The sequence below is a fragment of the Syngnathus floridae genome, chromosome 22, assembly GCF_059516105.1.
Source record: "Syngnathus floridae isolate MCC-2025c chromosome 22, RoL_Sflo_1.0, whole genome shotgun sequence".
Lineage (NCBI taxonomy): Eukaryota > Metazoa > Chordata > Actinopteri > Syngnathiformes > Syngnathidae > Syngnathus > Syngnathus floridae.
The window spans coordinates 7,178,958-7,201,321 of NC_142434.1; the positions used below are offsets into that span (position 1 = coordinate 7,178,958).

Consider the following 22,364-nt stretch of genomic DNA (forward strand, 5'->3'; position numbering starts at 1 on the left):
AAACTCAAAACTCCAGCTATGGGAAATGAGAAACCTTGAGAAAAGTCCACAGATGGGAGGGTCCCTCTTCTAGGATGACCAGGCTGCAATGGATGCAGAGAGGACACATAGTACAAACAGTGTAAACAAAAAAGGTGTGGAAAGCAGGATGTTATTGCACAGTAATGACTCTGAGACTCTAAGAGTGGTGTGAGTTCATCAGAGCGACAGCCTGGGGGAAGAAGCTGTCTCTGTGTCTGCTGGTTTTAGTGTACAGAGCTCTATAACGGCGTCCGGAGGGGAGTAGTTCAAACAGGCTGCAACCTGGGTGCGAAGGGTCTGTTGAGATGTTACTTGCACGTTTCCTGGTCCTGGTCAGGTACAAGTCTTGAATAGATGGGAGGTTGATTCCAATTATCTTTTCTGCAGTCCTTATTGTCCGTTGCAGTCTGTGCTTGTCTTGTTTGGAGGCCGATCCGAACCAGACAGTGATGGAGGTGCAGAGGACAGACTGGATGATGGCAGTGTAGAAGGTCTTCAGCAGCTCCCGCGGCAGGTTGAACTTCTTGAGCTGTCTCAGGAAGTACAGCCTCTGCTGGGCCTTCTTCCGGACAGAGTCTATGTGGCCGGTCCATTTCAGGTCCCGAGAGATTGTGGTTCCCAGGAACTTGAAGGTGTCTGATGAGAGAATAGTATTACTGCGGATAGTGAGGGGTGAAAGTGGTGAAGGGCCTCGCCTGAAGTCCACTGTCATCTCCACGGTCTTGAGCGGGTTCAGGTCCAGGTGGTTTTGGCTGCACCAGTGGACCAGCCGCTCCACCTCCTGTCTGTATGCAGTCTCATCACCGTTCTGGATCAGTCCGATGAGAGTGGTGTCGTCTGCATACTTCAGGAGCTTCACAGAAGAGTCACTTGCGGAGAAATCGTTGGTGTAGAGGGAGAAGAGCAGTGGGGAGAGGACGCACCCCTGAGGGGCTCCAGTGTTGGTAGTCAGAGTGTCAGATGTGATGCTCCCCAGCCTCACACGCTGTCTCCTGTTGGTCAGGAAGCTGGTGATCCACTGACAGGTGGAGGCAGGCACCGCGAGCTGGATGAGCTTCTGTTGGAGGATGTCAGGAGCGATGGTGTTGAACGCCGAGCTGAAGTCCACAAACAGGATCCTGGCGTACTTTCCTGGGGTGTCCAGGTGTTGCAGGATGTAGTGCAGACCCATGTTGACCGCATCATCCACCGACCTGTTTGCCCGGTAGGCAAACTGGAGGGGGTCCAGCAGGGGGCCCGTGACATCCTTCAGGTGGTTCAGCACTAACCTCTCGAAAGATTTCATGACCACAGATGTCAGTGCAACAGGTCTATAGTCATTCAGACCTGTGATGGCGGGCTTCTTGGCCACTGGAACGATGGTGGAGCTCTTGAAGCACGCGGGCACCTCACACAGCTCCAGGGAACGATTGAAGATCCGTGCAAAGGTGGGCGCCAGCTGCTCAGCGCAAACTTTCAAGCAGGAAGGTGACACGCCGTCTGGGCCCGGTGCCTTCCTGATCTTTTGTCTTCGGAACATCTGGCGCACTTCCTCCTCGCGAATCTGGAGTGCGGGCGCGGCCTCTGCAAGAGAGAGAGAGTCGGTGACCACGGTGATGGAGGTGTGGACAGAGCAGTTGTGGGGGGAGGTGAGTATGTGGATTGTGCTGCAGGAAGTCCCGTTGTGTGGGAGGACCGATCAAACCTGCAGTAGAACCTGTTTAGCTGGTTAGCGAGCCTTGGGCTCTCCACAGGACGGGGGGTTCGTTTCTTGAAGCCCGTGATGCTCTGCAGGCCTTTCCACACTGTTGAGGGATCAGGATTGGCAGAGAGGTGTCTCTCCAGGCTCTCCCCGTAACACCTCCTGGCTTTCCTGACCTCTCGGTTCAGTGTGTTTCTGGTCTGCTTGAACAGGTCCCGGTCGCCGCTCCTGTAGGCCTCCTCCTTGACTTTGCGCAGCCTCCTAAGGTTCGGTGTAAACCAAGGTTTGTCGTTGTTGTACGTGCAGAAGGTCTTAGTCTGCACACACAGATCCTCACAAAAACTGATGTATGATGTGACAGTGTCAGTGAGTTCATGCAAGTCTGAAACTGCAGCTTCGAAAACTCTCCAATCGGTGCAGTCAAAGCAGGCTTGGAGGTTCTGCCTTGACTCCACTGTCCACTTCCTGACAGTCCTTACCACAGGCTTAGAAGTTTTTAGTTTCTGTCTGTAGGCAGGGATCAGATGAACTAGACAGTGGTCCGAGAGTCCTAAAGCTGCACGAGCCACAGAGTGGTATGCATCCTTAATTACGGTGTAGCAGTGGTCCAGTGTCTGTGCCCCTCTGGTGGGACACGTTATGTGCTGTCTGTATCTGGGGAGTTCGTGTGCGAGGTTCGCCCTGTTAAGATCACCCAGAACAATGATTAGTGAATTTGGTAGAAGTTTCTCCATGTCTGTCACCTGGTCAGCCAGCATCTGCGTGGCTTCACTCGCACGTGCGTGTGGTGGGATGTAAACAGCCGCCATGACGATCGAGGAGAACTCCCGTGGTGAATAGAACGGCCGGCAGTTTATGAAAAGTGTTTCTAGGAGAGGGCTGCAAAACTCTTTCAACACCATGACATCGGTACACCAACGTTCATTAATGTAGAAACAGAGACCACCTCCCTTTGATTTTCCGGAGAGCTCCGCGCTGCGATCTGCACGCGTTAGCCGAAACCCAGCTAACTCCATGGCGTGGTGGGGGGTTCGTTCGCTAAGCCACGTTTCAACAAAACACAGCGCGGCGGATCTGCTGAAGTCCGTGTTCCTTGAAGTGAGGAGCAGCAGTTCGTCCATCTTGCCATGAACCTCTCATCTCAAAGAAGGGCAAAGCAAGAGATTTACCGTTCTTATTTCCCATCTTAATTTCAGTAGTTTAAGGTTTTTCAACACTTTTTTTTTTCTTTGAGGATCCTCAATGCAGGTTTAAATTGACCTTTCAACAGATTACTAGCCTGTTTTATTGCCGTGGATCAACACTGGAACTGCTATTTAGTCAATTTATCCTACCAGTCACACACTCAATCACACAGGTTATCCCTGCCTACGCGAAGTCCTCCTTTTTTTTAAAAAAAGGAGCTGCTTCATCCAGTGAGGGGACTCTACAACACCCCCCACCTTCCCTGGGAACTAAAGACAACAGTCCTTGTCCCCAGCTCTGCCAACGCGAAGTTGTACTCTTTAGAACAGTGGTCGTCAAATAATGATCCACGGAGGTACTGGAACAGTTTGAGAACCACTGCTCCAAAAGAGACACCTCATCCAGAGGGGGACTCTACAACACCCCCTCCTTCCACAAAACTTACTTTTTCCTGTGCACTTCTACCTTTTTACGCGTTTCACAACAACAACACAATCGCACAACTTCAGTGTCAGGTATTTTCTCTGACTGAATATCTGTATAAAAGAAAAGGATCAGCAGACAAAACAAGTGAGGCAGAATATTGAGTTTTTTCTCGTGAGGAGTGCATCCAGATTTACAGCAATCTGACTACACTAAAAATCTGTTTGCACTCTTCGCTCTTTTTATTTGGAATGCCCTACCCACAATGTGAGACTAGCCCCTAAGGAGGTGGGGAGAAGGCGTGGACTTTGTCTCATTAGAGAAGAAACGAGATTCTATGTGAACCAAGAAGTCACAGACAAGATGTCATGAGAAATAAAAGTGATGCAAGGACAAAATGCTATGTGAAACAAGAAGTCACCGACAAGACGCCATGAGAAAAGAATGCAAGGACAAAATACCATGTGCAGACATCAACAAAATAGATTGAGCTATCAACAACTTTCTTGGATTCCCAGAGGTGTAGAAGGTCAGGAAGCTCCAGACAGCATCGTTTGACTTGTTGTTGACTGGTGGACGTCTGCAAGGCGAAACAGCAAGCATTCTGTGCAATAATCTTATTAATAAGTACTCATTAGAGAACGCATGATAACATATATATATACAATTTATCTAACATTCAGGCCTTTAACTTACTTCGTTGCACTGCCGGGTCCCGTCAATCCACCTCTGTCAGACGAAGGCAGACCTAAGATGCTGGCTCAGCGAAGAATTCTCTTCCCAGGACTTTCTTCTCCAGGTCCTCTTAATGGACGCTGGCTTGTCGACAATGCAGCACGTCCTTCTTCGTCAGACAGATAGCGGGTATGAGGGATCCCGGGTTTCGGCACCAAAATGTTAGAGATTCGCTCACTCCAACTTATTTTGCAAGAACCACACGGGAGACAAGTAAGTCCTTTTAGACACCTGCAGGTGGAGAGCCCACCCGTTGAAGGAATGAAGTCTAAACTCTCCCTCCTGCAAGGGCATATTATTAAGAGAAACAGAGTGGGGGTAAGAGTAGGCTGAATAGGAAGCCCTTGTCCTCTAGTCAAAACATATCAGGGGGTGTTTTACGACCTTGTGTAGGATGGGACAAGCTATCTTATTTATTACCGGTTGCATTCCAACATAATCATACGATAAGGATAATCTGAAAAACCCTGATAGTCTACCCTGCTGATTCAGTGTGGAAATTGATCACATTTTTGGAGGAGATATGTAGTGTCTGCTGGTCATTGAGGGTCAACATTCTCTTTCTCATCAAATACAGTGGAGCCTCGGATTTCGAACGTCCCGGTTCTCGAACAAATCGGTATTTGAACAAAAAATTCGAGATTTTTTCGCTTTGGCTGTCGGACGAAATTCGGTTTTTGAACCTCGCGAGATGAGCCGAGGGGACCCGCATGCCAACTGACTCCGTTCGTTATTACTTTCTCGTTACTCTGAGGATTGCATCAACTCAGTGATGTGCGGTGAGGGCTGGGGTTGGTGAGGCAGGCTCACTTTGAGGCAAAGGTACTGGCTGCCTCCAGGCCCGTATTTTCCCGCTGACTGCAAGCACGCACCGTTTGCACGCGCTCAGTACAGTGTGTGAGTGGTGCACACGCTCACACGCACGCCCTGAGAGGCACTACCTGTTACTGCCCAGCCTCCATGATTCTCGTCTCCCGTTGTTATTTGAACAAGAAATACAGCTATTTTGACTATGAAAATGATCCAAATGTATAGGAAACACACCAAAATTGCATTAAAAGCATAGACCACAGGACAGATATTATGTTATGTTTTATTATATTATTCATTTTTAACAACTTATGGTGACAGCTGAGGAAACCATGTTGAGCCCTTTACCGCCCCTGGTGGCAAGATGAGGCACTGCCTCACCTGCCTTCTATGAGTGCACGTGCCTGCATCAACTCTAATCATGTCTCCAAAGGAAGCAAGTGGGAGCAGTAAAGCCATCCTAAAACACAAAGACGCTCCTAAAGCAATGAGACACTGAGCGCCCGGCGCGCTGCAGTTGCGCGATCGGACCAAATTAAGCTCCCTGCGCACTGAGGTCCATTTAAATTTTGGAAAGTACATTAGGACTTTAAAAATATTTTCTAAATTTTAGCGACCGCTCTGTCACAATAATGCGACCAGCGCGGTGCAGTTGCGCGGTGGGTGGCGCGCAACTGTTGCGCGTTCGGCGGTGCGCTGCAGTTGCGTGATCGGACAAAATTAAGCTCACTGCGCACTGATGTCCACTGAAATTTGGGAAAGTACAGCAGGACTTTAAAAATATGTTCTAAATTTCAGCGACAGCTCTGTCACAATAATGCGACCAGCGCGGTGCAGTTGCGCGGTTGTCGACGCGCAACGGTTGCGTGTTCGGCGGTGCGCTGCAGTTGCGCGATCGGACAAAAATGCGCAAATGAAAAAATGCTTAAAAAAGGCGTTTGTTTTTTTTTTTTGCTTGGAACTGATTCATTTTTGTTCCATTATTTGTAATGGGAAAATATGATTCGGAATTCGAACGATTCACTTCTCGAACAGCCTTCTGGAACGGATTGTGTTCGAAAAACGAGGCCCCACTGTACCTCAAAATCAGGGTCCTCAACACCTCTTTGACAGTGAACCTTTTTCTAGATAACACTTTCAGAGACAAGCATATAGCAGTATACTCAATGAGAAATGATTTAGATTTAGGATTTAGGACTGCTGTGCAAAATTTTAGATCCCTGATTTTACATAAACCATCAATGTCCTTGCGGAATACCCCGCCCTCCACAGTGCGTGAAAAATCAGTTTTACTTTGGCAAGTGTGAGTACAGTAGGTCTCTCTCGCTCTCTCACACACGCGCACGCACACGCACACACGCACACACACACACACACACACACACACACACACACACACACACACACACACACACACACACACACACACACACACACACACACACACACACACAATCCCAAAATTTATGTTGAAGTTTTACATTGGTCAGTGTGTTCAGGCTCTGCTTTTTACTGGGTAGATTCAAACAGGAGAGACAGATTTATTGCGACATTTATGAATTTGACTGGACTTTTGATTAAATCAACTCCATCTATGAGTGTTCTTCTCATGTATTGGTGTGTTTACGATAATATTCATAATTTTGAATTTTGATAGTAAACTTGAATACCTTCAGTACTCGCGTCATCAGAAGTCTTGATTGGCTGAAAAGAGCTCACATTCGTGTCAATCAAGATTTGGGATAGTTGATTGGTCGACAATAACAAGTGGTCGATTCGCGATCCTTTTAAACCATAAGCGCTTTCGTAAGGAATATCCCCTAAAACTGTGGCCGACTCGAGTTTAAATTCCGTTCAGAACATACTACAATACTCCAAATTAAATGGCAGAACGAGGTGGTAAGTATTACGGTGTTTTTCACAAAACTGTGTAGAAACCAATAATGTAAAGAAAGCCGTTAGCATGATGGCTAGCGTAATTTAACTGCCGCTTGTCTTGTTAATACATTGTGTAGTCATCGGCCGACATTTTCGTGATTAGCCTTTTTATTACTTAAATTAGTTTTCTACACTTATACCGTACGTTTACTCGTATTTTACCAAGGTTAGGCATTGTATTAAGAGATGATTAGCATATGTAATAAAGTGGCTGTAACCCCCCTCCCCTAAAAAAAAAAAGAGTACACGCGACAAGGCGATAGATTGATGTCCTACTAATTAATGATTTACCTATCATGAAAGTGTTGTGTACTTCTCTATTACACATGTCCTATTTTCAGACTATGACGAAGAGATTGTAAAACACATGGCGGCATCCTCAGAGAAGGTCGTTCCTGTCAAGGGCATGGAAGAGTTCAAGAAGTCACTCTCCATTCAGATGGCCCTGGTAGAACTCATGGACAAGACAGGATATGATATTCTGCAAGAGAATGGACAAAGGAAATATGGTGGACCGCCACCAAGTAAGTGGAAACAATAATGATGTGCTGAGCTCCTTGATTGCATGTTTAATTTTTATTCATACTTCACTTGCAGACTGGAAGGGTCCGGCACCTTGCATTGACTGTGAGGTGTTTGTGGGAAACATTCCCAGAGACATGTATGAAGATGAGCTTGTCCCTCTCTTCGTCACAGCAGGGACCATCTATGAGTTGAGGCTGATGATGGAGTTTAGCGGCGACAACCGTGGCTATGCCTTTGTCATGTACACCAAAAGGTATCTTTGAATATCAATCCTGATCTCATGATGCCGGAAGTGAGAGAAGTGACATATTGACATTGATTATGATGACTATGATTGTGTTTCAGGGAGCAGGCCCAATTAGCAATCCGGATGCTGAACGAATATGAAGTTCGTCCAGGGAAGTTGATTGGCGTGTGCCCATCTCTGAATAATTGTCGCCTCTTCATTGGCTCCATTCCCAAAGACAAGAGTAGGGAGGAGATCATGGAGGAGATCAAGAAGGTACACACACAAGGATGTTCTGTGTTTGTGAATTTGGGTTTAAAATTCATCAAATTCTAATCAAAAATGGAAAAAAATAATAATTTGGGCTTCATTTGCTCATATTTCTATGGAGATTTTATCTCTCTTGCCCTCCATTAGTCCGTCCGTTCATCCGCCCACCCGCCTATCTCTCTCTCTCTCTCTCTTTCTCTCTCTCTCTCTCTCTCTCTAAAATATACCCAGAAATGGGACCTTGAAAACATTCATCACATACTAAATCAGAATTGTATAATTGAGGGGGGAAAAAATTACATATGTATATTTTTTAAATGAATTATCCCTGAATAACCTCACATTGACCCAGTTGACAGAGGGCCTTCGGGATGTCACCGTGTATTCGAGCACCTCAGACAACAGCAAAAATCGAGGCTATGCCTTTTTGGAGTATGAGACACACAAGGCGGCGGCATTGGCCCGCAAGGACTTAATTGCTAGTAAGTTTTTGACTAAGTTTCAATTGCAACACCATCCAATAATTCTAAATGAAATCAGAATGATAAAATATGATCATGGACTGCATTGCCATCAATTTTTATGCCAATATATACTCATGAGGATTTTCTTATCAACACAGTAAGGAATCTGTGGGGTCACATCCCCTGGGTGAACTGGGCCAAGCCGGACAAACACGGGAAGGGAGCCAACGAGCAGTTTGTCAGAGCTGTTCACGTAAGTTTTGATGAATCAAATGATTCACATACAAACAATTTTATGAGTCAGAAAAAATGGGTTGCACCGAGTATTGGTACAAAAACTGAACTACAATACCTAACCGGCAAAAATTGTTCTGTACTATCCATTTTGAGTATCTATATTTAACTCTTTCAATGCAAGCCATTTAAAAAAAAGAGTGCCAGCCAATTTAAAGCATTCTGATTGACCTTTCAAAACTACCAAATGCAAATAGTTTTTTTTCATACCTTATTCTAATTTTTAGTAAGAAAGAAAACACAATATAGTTTGGTTTTACCCTTATTTTGGACCAAAACCCCCAGAAGAATATAAACTTTTTGTAGAAAGACAAAAGACAAAAAAAAAAATTGTGACTAGGAATGTCATCCAAACATTTTTTTCTCCAAATTGCCAAATGCAAAAATGAAAATGTGCCTTTGATGGCGAAAATAACAAATATATTGGAAAATATTACCAGGGTAAAAATTACATTTAACAATTTTTACAAACTATTTGCACCCAATTTAGTAATAATAGTATTTATAGTGTGTGTGCGGTTGTATTTGTATTACATCATCTCTTCTACTTCTACATTTATAGAATCTCCATAATCTTTTGCTCTCTTTCGTGACACTCGCCATAGAATTAACGTGACACTCTGATCAATCATGTCATCCCTCATTTAAATCCATGTTTACAATGCCCAACGTGTAAATAATTTTGTGAGAAGCTTGTTCCTGACTGTGCCACTGTTTTGTATTTTTCATGTTAGTTTTTAGTTTATTTCAACTTAGTCTTCTACATAGTCATGACGTTGCTAAAACAACAAATCTTTGTGTTATAAGAAATGTGCAAACATGTTTAAAAATGTTCAAAATATATTTTAGATTCTATTAATCATGAGTGTCCTAATTTGTATCGTTATAATTTTTTGAATCATTAAAAATATAAATCATTTCAGTTATTTGGTCAGCTTTTATTCTACAGCTTTTAACGAATGTTTGAAGTTTTCAATCTGGTACCTTGTCATTAGCTACGTCAATGTATGGTATCAACATCATAATTTTGGTATCGTGACACACGAAAGTAGTCGATCACAAATTCTGTGCTGTAAATCAGACCTAGTTTATCAAAATGAAACATCAGTAGCATCCATGTACAGCAAGATTTTTTTTTGTCTGAAAGTCTGACGTCCCTTTTCAGGTACGTCACCTCTCACCGAGCACCACAGAGGAAACACTGAAGCGTGAGTTTGAGCGCTTCAAAGCAGGTGCGCTGGTGCGAGTCAAGAAGTTCAGCGACCACGCCTTCCTTCACTTTGGCTGCCACAAGGATGCTGTCGCTGCCACCAGCATCATGAATGGCGCCACCATTGATGGAAACATTGTGGAAGTGTACCTCGCTAAGCCCATCGGGGAAGGGGTGGGTAAGAAATCTACCGGCAAAGGATACCAGGGAAGCAAGACAGGAGGAGGAGCCAAGGACAGTGTGAAAGACCGCTCGTCTCTGCAATCCTTGAACCCGCCCCCTCATTTCCAATGCGCTGTAGGGCCAGGTAAATGATCAGCAAGTTCCATCCTTTACGAACCTAGTCAGTGGCTCGTGTCTTATTGCAGCAGTATCGTTCCTTTTGTGTTCAGAAAAAGCCGACAAGAGCGTGTTCCCGCTCTTTCCTGGCACGCCGCTGTACCGCACTAACGTGCTGCTGCTCCGACCTGATCAGATCAGATCGGCCGTCAGCCTGCTGGACTTGTATTGCTGTAGGCAGAATTTGCCGCCCCCACATTACCAGCTCTTCTCCATGCTGGGTCAGGACGGGACCCGGCTGCTGGTTTACAAGGTTATGATGACATAAGCATATGCTTGCTATGCTTTGAATGGCATCAGTTGAACTTGAATTGAATTACTGTGTAGGTGGTGATGCCGCTGACGCAAAGTGCCTTTGTACCTGACAAGTTATGTGTGCGGCTGGATGATGCTAAAGAGCTAGCTGCACAACACACACTGTGGAACCTTGGTGACACACCAATACACACACACCCACACACTCACAGTGACACCTAAAAGGCCTGGGGGGTATTCCAGAAAGCGGGTTATGTGAAAACTCTAAGTTAACCCTCAAATGAGGGAAACTCTGAGTTATCCGTTCCAGAAAGAGAGGTAACTTAAACTCTGGGTCAGTTACTGCGGTAGCTTATTCTGTGAACATAACCTGCTCCCTTGCAGGTTTACTATACAAAAAGAAAGCAGTTAATCATGGAATAGCCATTAATTCAAAATCATGGAAGCTGTAATAATTCGAAACGCTTTACGCTGCGAGAGAACCTTCCGACCCAGATTAGATGTTTTATCATTTCTAGACGAATATCTTTTCGAACGCAACTAATTTCTTTGAATAGTACAATTCATCTCAACAACCTTCTCTGACCGTGGGATGCCTGATGGTGGAGTGGTACACTCGTCAGTCTTGTGTGCGGGCACCATGAGTTTGATTCCCACACACCCCGAACGAGCACTAATATCAGAACAAACTTCATGCATAGCACTGTTTTTTTGCAAATGGCATTTTCTTTATAATATCGGGGATGCAGAGCATTATTATTTTTCATTTTTTAAAAATAGTATTTTAATGAGTGTTGGTGTAGGGTACAGTGTCACATTTTAAATGACTACAATAGGTGTAAAACATAAATGCATTTGTGTCAAGTATTTGGAAAACATTATGTTTGGGGTTTAAATTATTTGAAGTAGCCACTGAAATAATATTTTAGTTTGAATTAACACTGACCTTGTTTGATAGCGTGAGTCCATTTAAAATAAGTAAATTAAAGTCAAAGTGAGGCGCAATCACAGCTTAGCAAAACATGCCTTACCTTTTTGATGAATGTTTTTATGTTTCATTTTGAGCTGCTTCCAAGTTATTTTTGCTCCTGTTGGATTGCACCTATATGAAAACCAGATTTCATTCCTACTTAAATTCATAACTTTAGGCTATGCTACGATCTTATGGTTAGATGTTACATCAATGAAATGGTACATTCAAACTTGCGCATCGGGCGGCAATTTCCTCCCATTACGTTCTCTCCTTTGCTGCTGCAGCCGTATTAGATTTGCGGCGAAAAATACCGTACTTGCCGTAGGCTTGCATAAGGACCTCCAACTCCATCGTGGTAAAATAAGGTAATCTGTTTTTCTTCAGTTGTCATGGTGAATCGTGGTATCGGGACTCAATTGATGATGGCTTTTTATAGTGGTTGTGCACGCGCGTAACTCCAGGTTAAGATACTCAGAGTTTATTCAACTAACTCAGATCAGCTTTTCTGAAACCAAATACTCAGAGTCTCCCATCTCAGAGTAAGTAAACTCAGAGTTCAGGGATAGACTCAGAGTATGTTGAACCTGAATCTGGAATACCCTCCAGATAACGTTCGTAAAAAGACAACTCCTCCAATCAGCATTAAATGTGTGTGTGTTTATCTGCGCGTATTTGTTTGTTTTTTGTGAGACAGCCGGCATTGGGGTGGGTGGACTCGATGTTTCTTTTTAACGCATGTGAAGTACTTTGAGTGACACACCATGTATGAAAAGTGGCCTATAAACGTTGATTGATTGATTGATTGATTGATTGATTGATTGTTAATTGAAAGTAAAGCAAATGCTCATTCGTTCATTCTTTCACTTTATGTCCTCTTCACCACCAGATGCAGCTTTCATGAGTGATTGGACCATTTGCCCATCAGCTGTACAGTTTGATGCTACCCATCCTGCCCCGCCGCATTAGGACCTTTAATTCCTGTGTTGACCGAGCCTGTACTCGCATCCGACCCCAGCCACTCCAGGAGAACAATATGAATTCAGTGGCAGGTCTTGTTTTGCTATGCTATGGCTGTGTTCTTGTTGCTGTGTGTTTTGATGTTGAATGAAATATTACATGAAATTTATTGAATTAATTTTCAATGTGGTTATAAGTCTAGGTATGTGTCAATGTTAGCCACCAGGAAGTGATTTGCCATCAGTTTTGTGGACGATGTTCAAATTGATAGATCATTTTGATGATTATCATTCTGCATAACAAGCATTTTTTTTTTTTAATTTAGCATTGATGCGCAACTACTCATCTCATCGCACGTCCGGTGCATATTCTGTTATTATACCTTTACTGTGTGAATGCGGAACAGAAATCATTTTAAAAATTCAAGATAGAAGCCAAACGTTTTTTTGTTGTTTACAAAAGCTCAAATCAAACAATTCAACAACTTCAAACTGCGCATCATTCCACGTAATTACACAGTATTCCACAACATTTACAGTTTGATCTTTACCATTTTGTTCTTTTCTACATAATTTGATTCTAAATTGTACCATATCGTGTTGTTCCATATCTTGTTGTGTGTTTCGATGTTGAATGAAATATGAAAAGATATATATTTAATGAATTTTCAATTTAGTTACAAGTCTAGGTATGTGTCAATGTTAGCCAGCACGGAGCGACATCATCAGTTGTGTGTGCTGTATACAAATTGTTAGATCCTTTTGATGATTATCATTTCGCAATAGAAGCATTTATTGACTTAGCATTTCAGTATTGATGCACAATTTCTCTTCTACCTTTACTGTGTGAATTCTGAACGATATTTGTTTCAAAAATTCAAAATAAAAGACAAAAACTTTATTGTAACTTTATTGTTTTTTCCCCTCCTATTTACACGTAATTTAATCAAACAATCCCCACTTCAACGTAATTACGCAGTACTCCACAACATTCCATAGTGTTCTTTACCATTCAACGTAATCCCACGTGATTTCATATCATACAGTGTAGTTCCATAATCCCAATGCATTCCACATGCTTCCATAATGTGTCATTCTGCATTTCTCCAGAAATTGCTCCATCTCAATAGCACAATGTACACTTTTTTTTTCCTTTTGCTCTTTCATACACTGTACACTATAGACTCTACTTTTGCTCAGAAAAAAAAGCTGGGGTCAATTCACTGACAGCTGGCCAAGAAAATGCCTGACTTTTTTACTGCTACCTATTAAATTTAAGTGGATATTGCTTTTGACTGGAATCTCAAACAAAGTTGTGTACAGCTGCGTGCTTTTGTGTATCTTAAAGTGCTATGCCACCTAAAAAAAATAAGGTCAGAAGTGGTGGGCACGGCCAATGAGGTTGGAAGTTTGTGTCACAGTGTGTGTTGCTGTGCAGATGCTGCCGTGGGCTTCAAGGTTGTCTTCGGGGGCGGAACCAGAGTGATTGTGGAAAGGAGTAAGATCTTGAGAGCTTGTATTTTTCACTACTACATTATCAGCATCATTACATGTTTACTTTCTTTCTGCGCTTGATTCCTCTTCTTGGGTCGTTCTGTTGCTTGTTTTTGTGGCGTTGGCAAGACGTCAAGTAAATTGAGTTGGTCCAAACATTGGTGACGTCATGTCCAGTCGACTTGGGTGCAAGTGGATAATGTTTGTTTATCTCTATTTTCAAATTCATCATTTAAATTGAAGAACAAATGAGAGTCGTTTAAGACTTTGGAGGTCTTGGGTGAGTGTGAAAATTGGCCATAAAATGTCATGACCTGATGAATTTCATATTTAGTGTGTGAGCCATTCTAGTTTTATTGGTGGTTTTGTTTGTGGGATCATGTGTGAGAAAGCAGGACATTATTTTTCCAAAGCAGGACCGGTGACATTGGAGGCTTGTACCGTATTTTCCGGACTGTAAGGCGTGCCTAAAACCTCAAATTTTCTCAAAAGCCGACAGTGCACCTTATAGTCCAGTGCGCCTTATATATGGACCAAATTCCGGCCCGCAGGCCAAATGCAGCCTGCGTCTGAATTTAAACTGGCCTGAAGCATTGTGTCATAAATTCAATCATAAGTGGCCCACTGAAGACTATGAATCATGAATCAAAAAGACTATGGATCATTATTTTGTGATTATAAGTAATTTATTCCATCTGACATGATGCAACCTGGCCTGTTTACTGCAGTCACAAACACCAATATAACCCTTCTTATTCAATAACAACAATAAAACAAACTTCCATCCATCCATCTTATTCGGGGTCGGGTTGCGGGGGCAGCAGCTTTAGGAGGGACTCCCAGACTTCCCTCTCCCCAGCCACTTCATGCAGCTCATCCCCGGGAATCCCAAGGCATTCCCAGGCCAGCTGAGAGACATAGTCTCTCCAGCGCGTCCTGGGTCATCCCCAGGGTCTCCTACCGGTGGGACATGCCCGGAACACCTCCCCAGGGAGGCGTCCAGGAGGCATCCTGATAAGATGCCCGAGCCACCTCATCTGGCTCCTCTCAACGTGGAGGAGTAGCGACTCTACTCCGAGTCTCTCCCGGATGACCGAGCTTCTCACCCTATCTCTAAGGGAGAGCCCGGACATCCTGCGGAGAAAACTCATTTCGGCCGCTTGTATCCGGGTCACGACCCAGCTTCTGCAGCCGGGGATCGAACCGCCAAGGTCCCTGCCTTTGGCCGCCGGCCAGCTCACAATACACCCGACCCCTTTGGCCCCTCCCACAGCTGGTGAGCCCATGGAAAGGGGGACCCACGTTTCCTTTTCAGGCTGTGCCCGGCCGGGCCCCATGGGGAAAGGCCCGGCCACCAGACGCTTGCCTTCGAGCCCCACCTCCAGGCCTGGCTCCAGAGGGGGGCCCCGGTGACCCGCGTCCGGGCGAGGGAAATCTAAGTCCATATATGTTTTTCTTCATAAGGGGCTTTTTGAGCCGTGCTTCGTCTGGCCCCTCACCTAGGACCCTTTTGCCATGGGTGACCATACCAGGGGCATAAAGCCCCAGACAACATGGCTCCTAGGATCATTGGGACACGCAAACCCCTCCACCACGGTAAGGTGGCGACTCATGGAGGGGTAAAACAAACTTAATACATCTAATAAAAAATTCATTCAACTTTCATAAAATTGTTAATTTGTTATTATTTTAATCTTTAACTTTTCTGGTAGTGCAATTGACAACAGATTCTCATTTGCAATATTAACCTATCTGCAAAGGATATAGTAAAGGATATAGTTACATATTTACAAGTTCATTCACAATGGTAATGGTTTGTGGAATGTCGGTGTGAATGGTCGGCCCCTATACAGGACTGTCTCAGAAAAGTATTGCATTATAGTCCGGTGCGCCTTATATATGGACAAAGTTTTAAAATGGGCCATTTATTGAAGGTGTGCCTTATAGTCCAGTGCGCCTTATAGTCTGGCAAATACGGTAATCAATGCTTTGAGACGTTTGTGTGTTTAAAATATATATTTGTAGAAATTCAAACTTTAACTTGAAAAAAAATATCACAAATTGGACAAAGTATGTATGAAGGCAGTGTAATGATGCCCATGTGAGGTTCTTATCAGGTTCTTGTCCAAGCTTCTCACAAGGTTCTTGTAGCGTAAAATGTCCAAAATCCAGCTTCGGTCTTATAATGTATTATTTACGACCCACCTGCACTGTCAAACTGGATAAAAAAAAAAATCATGAAACTTGAAACTGTAATTCCTCCTATTACCAAAAGACCACACCTCTCTGCTAATTTCTGCAATGGTGACTGCAAAGAAAACGAGGAAAGTTGACGTTGAAGGTCGTCGCTTTCAAGAGAAATGGGAATTACAATACTTCTTAAGTTTGTTCACTGAAAATTAAGGCAATTGTTTTGTATAATTTCTAAAGAGACGGTTGCCTTTTTTAAGGAGTTCAATCTAAAGAGACACTATCAGACTAAACATGCTAACACATACGACACGCTAACAGAGAGTGACTGCGCTGATAAAGTGAAGCAGCTCCAAGCTGAACTGGCATCACAACAGCGATTCTTCACGTGGGGCTGTGAGTCAAAAGTAAATATTACTAAAGCAAGCTACGAAGTGGCCATGTTAATACTGTTGATGTTATGAACCTGTAAACATGACACAAACTATTACTTTCTGAAAGATATTGTAAATGACAAGAGCAAAATTCACTTGTTCTAAGTTTTAATAATAACAGACAAATTTACATTACTTATGACTCCAGTTTAAAATGTTTATGAGGCAAAAAGAATTTCAAACTCATGTAAATTTAAGGTATTTCATACAGTTTGTTCAATATTATCTGACTCTTCAGATATGAATGAAAGGCAGAATTTGTGTTTTTAGCGTTGTTCACACCTGCCTGAGTGGCTTATATTTGGTTATTTTGTCATTTGAAAAATAAAGACAATTGTGACAATGATTTTTTTTTTATAACAGTGTGTATTTGCATTAAATTTTCGTAGTTAAAAAAAACTCTTGGCCCCCGGGCCCCTTCACTTTATTAAAACTGGCCCTCCTTGCAAAAAGTTTGGACACCCCTGTTCTACTGTATCTGTTATAGGCCATCAATTCCGAGTCTGAAGGCCCTGGGCTTACCGAACATTGTTAAAGTGTGTCATAAAATTACTAGAGGCTCACTTAATGACCTAAACGAGGTGTTCAAAGTCAGATGTCTCCGGAAAGCTCAGTCTATTACAGCTGACCCCTCCCAAAGATAATTGGAATCAACCTCCCATCTATGCAAGACTTGTACCTGTCCAGGACCAGAAAACGTGCAAGTAACATCTCAACAGACCCTTCTCACCCAGGTTGCTGTCTGTTTAAACTACTCCCCTCCGGACAGCGTTATAGAGCTCTGTACACTAAAACCAGCAGACACAGAGACAGCTTCTTCCCCCAGGCTGTTGCTCTGATGAACTCACACCACTCTTAGAGTCTCAGAGTCATTACTGTGCAATAACATCCTGCTCTCCACACCTTTTTTGTCTACACTGTTTGTACTATGTGTCCTCTCTGCACCCATTGCAGCCTGGTCATCCTGGAAGAGGGACCCTCCCATCTGTGGTCTCTTCTCAAGGTTTCTCATTTCCCCTAGCTGGAGTTTTGAGTTTTTCCTTGCCCTCTTGGGAGTTTAAGATCAGGGGATGTTTGAGAATATCTTCCATTTTTCATATGTCCTGAGTGTTGTTGTTAGTCACCTAAATGTTGAACAAAGGCTGTGATTTACCGAAGTCTTATTCCTTGTTTGACACACTCAAACATGGCGAATAAAAAACTCTTGAATCTTGAATCCTCTGTGGCAAGAGTTTTCTTTGCTCCCATCAGGGCGCCGGTTCACTGTCCCACGGTGTAGAACCAAAAGATTCAAGATCTCCATGGTTCCTAATGCCATTTCTTTTATAAATGCAAATATGTGTTGTATTTGTCTTTTAACTGTTGTTGCAAACAAATGGCTCCAAGGGGACACTAAAGTATTCTTGATCTTGATTACGTTGATATGGTACACATCGATGAAAAAAAGTCCAACATAAACACCAATGCCTGGTGGACAACCAAAACACACTGAAATGCAGACTGTTGAAAATAAAGTTATATATTTTCTTGGAACTTCTAAGCATCAAAGTGATGTGAGTTTGTGATGTCACTGCAACAGGAAGTGAAGGCCCCACCTCCTCAGCTACAAGTCAGTTCTCACGCAGACTTGTAGTGGAGACATGAGTCGTGCGCTTGTATGTGTGCTGGTGGCCGCTTGGAGCCTTGGTAAGGTCAACATGTGAGGTCCCTGCCACTTTCAACGATCTAAGCACCTTTGTTCCCTTCTGACAGGAAGCAACGGCCAGCCGGTGCTTCAGCCGACACGGGACGTCTCCGCCGTTGAGGGTGAAACTGTGACGCTGGACTGCACATATGACAGACTGGGGAGCAGAAAACACATCTTCTGGTATAAACAAGAAGGGAACGCAGCACCCGAGTTTGTTCTGAATGCTTTTGAGATCGGTCAAGGCATGACAGCAGAAAAGTACGCCGACAGGTTTCACTGCAGCTTAAACCTCAACATTGACCAAGCTCCTCTGCATATCGATCATGTGGAGCCCAACGACTCAGGAGTCTTCTACTGCGCCCTGAAGCCCACGCTGACACATCCAATGGCGTGGTTGTACAAAAACACCGCCTTATATCATATGTTACAGTAAATGGGTCACATTGTAGCAAAGCTGCAACTCAGGGTGACAAAATGTGCCCTCAAGGCACACTTTCTCATACACCTCACCACCTGACCAAAACTAGCCAATCGAGAGCGAGCAGAGTTTCGGCAGATGCAAATGAAGGAGTAGATGTGTCGGTAAATAATTTTTCAAACATAAATGTAAAGATATGTTTTAACAAGTTAACTTGAATATGTGAATTAACTTGGAATTTAATTTACTGTGGAACCTAATTTAGCATAAGTTTTGATTTATTTATTTACAAACCGGATTCGGTTGAAGTTGGGAAATTGTGTAAAATGTAAATAAAAACAAAATACAACGATTTGAAAATCCTTCTCAACCCATATTCAATTGAATAAACTACAAAGACAGCATATTTAATGTTCAAACTAATAAACGTAATTGTTTTTTGCCAAATAATAATTAACTTCGAATTTCATGACTGCAACACTTCCGGTAGAAGTTGGGAAAGATGGCAAAAAATACTGAGAAAGCTGAGAAAAGCTCATCAAACACCTATTTGGAACATCCCACATGTGACCAGGCTAATTGGGTACCATGATTGCGTATAAAAGGAGCCTCCCCAAACATGCTCAGTCATTCACAAGCAAGGATGGGGCGAGGTTCACCACTTAGTCCAAAACTGCGTGACAAAATAGTTGAACAGTTTAAGAACAACATTTCTCAAAGCAAAATTGCAAGGAATTTAGGCTTTTCAACATCTACTGTCCACAATATCATCAAAAGGTTCAGAGAATCTGGTGAAATCATTACACGTAAGTGTCACGGCCGGAAACCAAGACTGAATGACCGTGACCTTTGATCCCTCAGACGGCACTGCCGTAAAAACTGACATGAGTGTGTAAACTAGGATATCCACAAATGGGCTCAGGAAAACTTCAGAAAACCACTGTCAGTAATTACAGTTCATCACTACATCAGTAAGTGCGGGTTAGAACTCTTCCATGCAAAGCAACATCCAGAAACGCCGCCGGGTTCTCTGGGCCCGAGCTCATGTAAAATGGACTGATACACAATGGAAAAGTGTTTTGTGGTCTGATGAGTCCACTTTTCTAATTGTTTATGGAAACACTAGACGTCGTGTCCTCCGGACCAAAGAGGAAGCGGACCATCCGGACTGTTATCAACGCAAAGTTCAAAAGCCAACATCTGTGATGGTATGGGGGTGCATTAGTTCCCATGGCATGGGTGACTTACATTTCTGTGAAGGCAACATAAATGCTGAAAAGTACATACAGACTTTGGAGCAACATATGCTGCCATCCAAGCGACGTCTTTTTCATGGACGCCGCTGCTTATTTCAGCAAGATAATGCCAAGCCACATTCTGCACGTGTTACAACAGCGTGGCTTCAAAGAGTCCAGGTTCTCCCCTGGCCCGCTTGCAGTCCAGACCTGTCTCCCATTGAAAATGTGTGGCGCATTATGAAGCGTAAAATACAACAGGAAAGACCCCGGACTGTTGAACAACTGAAGCAATTCATAAAGCAAGAATGGGAAAGAATTCCACATGAGAAGCTAAGAGAATTAGTCTCCTCTCTTCAAAAACGTTTATTGAGTGTTATTAAAAGGGAAGGTGATGTAACGAAGTGGTAAACATGCCCTTTCCCAACTTCTACTGCACGTGTTGCAGCCATGAAATTCTCCCCACCAACTCACGACGTCACGAGTCGAGGTCAGCAGCACGCCATCTCTACTGTAAACACTGCTTCCCCCTCCTGAGACGCCGGATGGTGGACCAGAATTTCCTCGAAATTGTCCAGAAGTCATTCTCCATGGCCTCGCCAAACTCCTCCCACGCCCGGGTTTTTGCCTCAGCAACTGCTGAAGCCACATTCCGCTTGGTCATCCGGTACCTGTTGGCTGCCTCCAGAGTCCCACAGGCCCAAAACGGCCCGATAGGACTCCTTCTCCAGCTTGACGGCATCCCTTACCGCCGGTGTCCACCAGCGTGTTCGGGGATTGCCGCCACGATAGGCACCGACCACCTTTCGGCCACAGCTCCAGCTCACTTTGCACCCGACCCCTTCGGCCCCTCCTACAGGTGGTGAGCCCGTGGAAAGGGGGCTGTGACCGGCTGGGCCCCATGGGCGAAGGCCCGGCCACCAGACGCTCGCCTTCGAACCCCACCTCCAGGCCTGGCCTCAGAGGGGGGCCCCGGTGACCCGTGTTCGGGCGAGGGAAAACTAGGTCCATATATTTTATTTATCATAAGAGGTCTTCTGAGCCGTACTTTGTCTGGCCCCTCACTTTTTCGACAAGTCATGTAAAACAAAATGTGAAATGAAGTTGTAATAGGCATGTTGTACTTGCCGAAATAAACAAATCTAATCAAATAAATTTTCGATACTAGCTGCTTCTCAAAGATCCATAAGAACACGTGGTGTGGCGCAGGGTTCGATCTTATGCCCAGTGCTATTTAACTTGTATATGCTCCTTCTTGATGATGTCATCAACAGACATGGAGTTAACTTTCAGTTATGCCGATGGTACACAGACGTACATCTTCATACCCCATGGTGCCACAAGGATGGCAAAAATTTTGTCTCCAGTTCAACTTGGACAAAAATGAATTTTAGTACTTTCCCCTGAGGCACAGTGTGAGAAACCTTGAGCCAAACTCCAACCAAATGATTAAGTTTGACGGTTTAAATAGAACCACAGTACGCTGCTGCAACTTAGGGGGTCACTCTTCTTCTACTCACAGCAGAGCACGATTGACAAGGTGCATGTGTGATGTCACTGCAAGAGGAAGTGAAGGCCCTGCCTCCTCAACTACAAGTCAGTGCTCATGCAGACTTGGAGTGCAGACATGAATCGTGCGCTTGTATGTGTGCTGATGGCCGCTTGGAGCCTCGGTAAGGTTAACAGGTCATTGCCGCTTTCAACAGAGGTCTGACTTTATTGCCTTCTAACAGGAAGCAACGGCCAGACGGTGCACCAGCCAACACCGGACGTGCAAACAGTGGAGGGTGAAACAGTGACGCTGGAATGTAGCTATGACAGATCAGCGAGCAACGACTACATCTTCTGGTACAAACAAGAAGCAAACGCAGTGCCCGAGTTCATCCTGAGCCGATCTAAGCTCGGTCAAGGCGAGACGGAGGAAAAGTACACAAAGAGGTTTCACTGTAGAGTGAACGCCAGTACCTCGCAAGCTCCTCTGCATATCGACAATGTGAAGCCCAGCGACTCGGGAGTCTTCTACTGCGCCCTGCAGCCCACGCTGACACATCCACTGACGTGCCTGTACAAAAACACCTGCACCCGCCTTATTTCACAAGTTACAGTAAATGGGTCACAGTGTAGCAGAGCTACAATTCAACGTGATAACATGCTAACAACTCAGCGTGAGGATGATATTTTCATTGTGAAGCAACAGGCCTTAAAATTTACTTTGTAACTAAGGAGATTTTGGATTCTTCTTTCCATTCTGCACTGTAATGAGCTTCCTATCTGCACCTCAGTTTAGTGTAATCTAATAGTAGTACAGTAATATAAATTCCTTCACATCTAATACCTCAATTTCCTCCCCTTATTTCTTACTCATCACTGGAGCAAGAGGATACAAGCAATACCAGAAGATTTGAGACAGGTGCTACAAACCTCAGAAGTCAATGAGTAGACCAATGAACGCTGACACTGCACTGACATCAGTATTGGGCAAGCTAGTTGGCAAATGTAGCTCGCCAAACTACAATGAAATGAAAGAAGTGGCTAAAATAGTACATCAACATTTAAGATCGAGCAAATGTTAGGAATGGTGGTGTGGTGACACAGTGGTAC

At 43.9% G+C, this 22,364-nt stretch overlaps 1 protein-coding gene and 1 gene segment (V, D, J or C); both read left to right on the forward strand.

The window, feature by feature from the left end:
- Positions 1-6,559: 6,559 nt before the first annotated feature.
- On the forward strand, positions 6,560-13,206 carry LOC148379523 (putative RNA-binding protein 46). Of its 2 annotated transcripts, XM_088367515.1 has the most exons (10): positions 6,565-6,754; positions 7,135-7,317; positions 7,391-7,571; positions 7,664-7,820; positions 8,167-8,296; positions 8,437-8,531; positions 9,738-10,089; positions 10,175-10,374; positions 10,449-10,551; positions 12,236-13,206. In XM_088367515.1, exons 1-10 carry the CDS (start codon positions 6,739-6,741, stop codon positions 12,313-12,315), a joined length of 1,497 nt encoding a protein of 498 aa, XP_088223641.1. In that variant the 5' UTR covers positions 6,565-6,738; the 3' UTR covers positions 12,316-13,206. The 2 variants fall into 2 exon arrangements, with proteins under 2 accessions (XP_088223644.1, XP_088223641.1); XM_088367518.1 differs by lacking the exon at positions 10,449-10,551 and having other exon boundaries at positions 6,560-6,754.
- Positions 13,207-18,063: 4,857 nt separating this feature from the next.
- On the forward strand, positions 18,064-18,543 carry LOC148379524 (T cell receptor alpha variable 13-1-like). The segment is given in 2 exon segments: positions 18,064-18,109; positions 18,176-18,543. Coding segments are annotated over 2 exon segments (414 nt in total).
- The last annotated feature ends 3,821 nt before the right edge of the window (positions 18,544-22,364 follow it).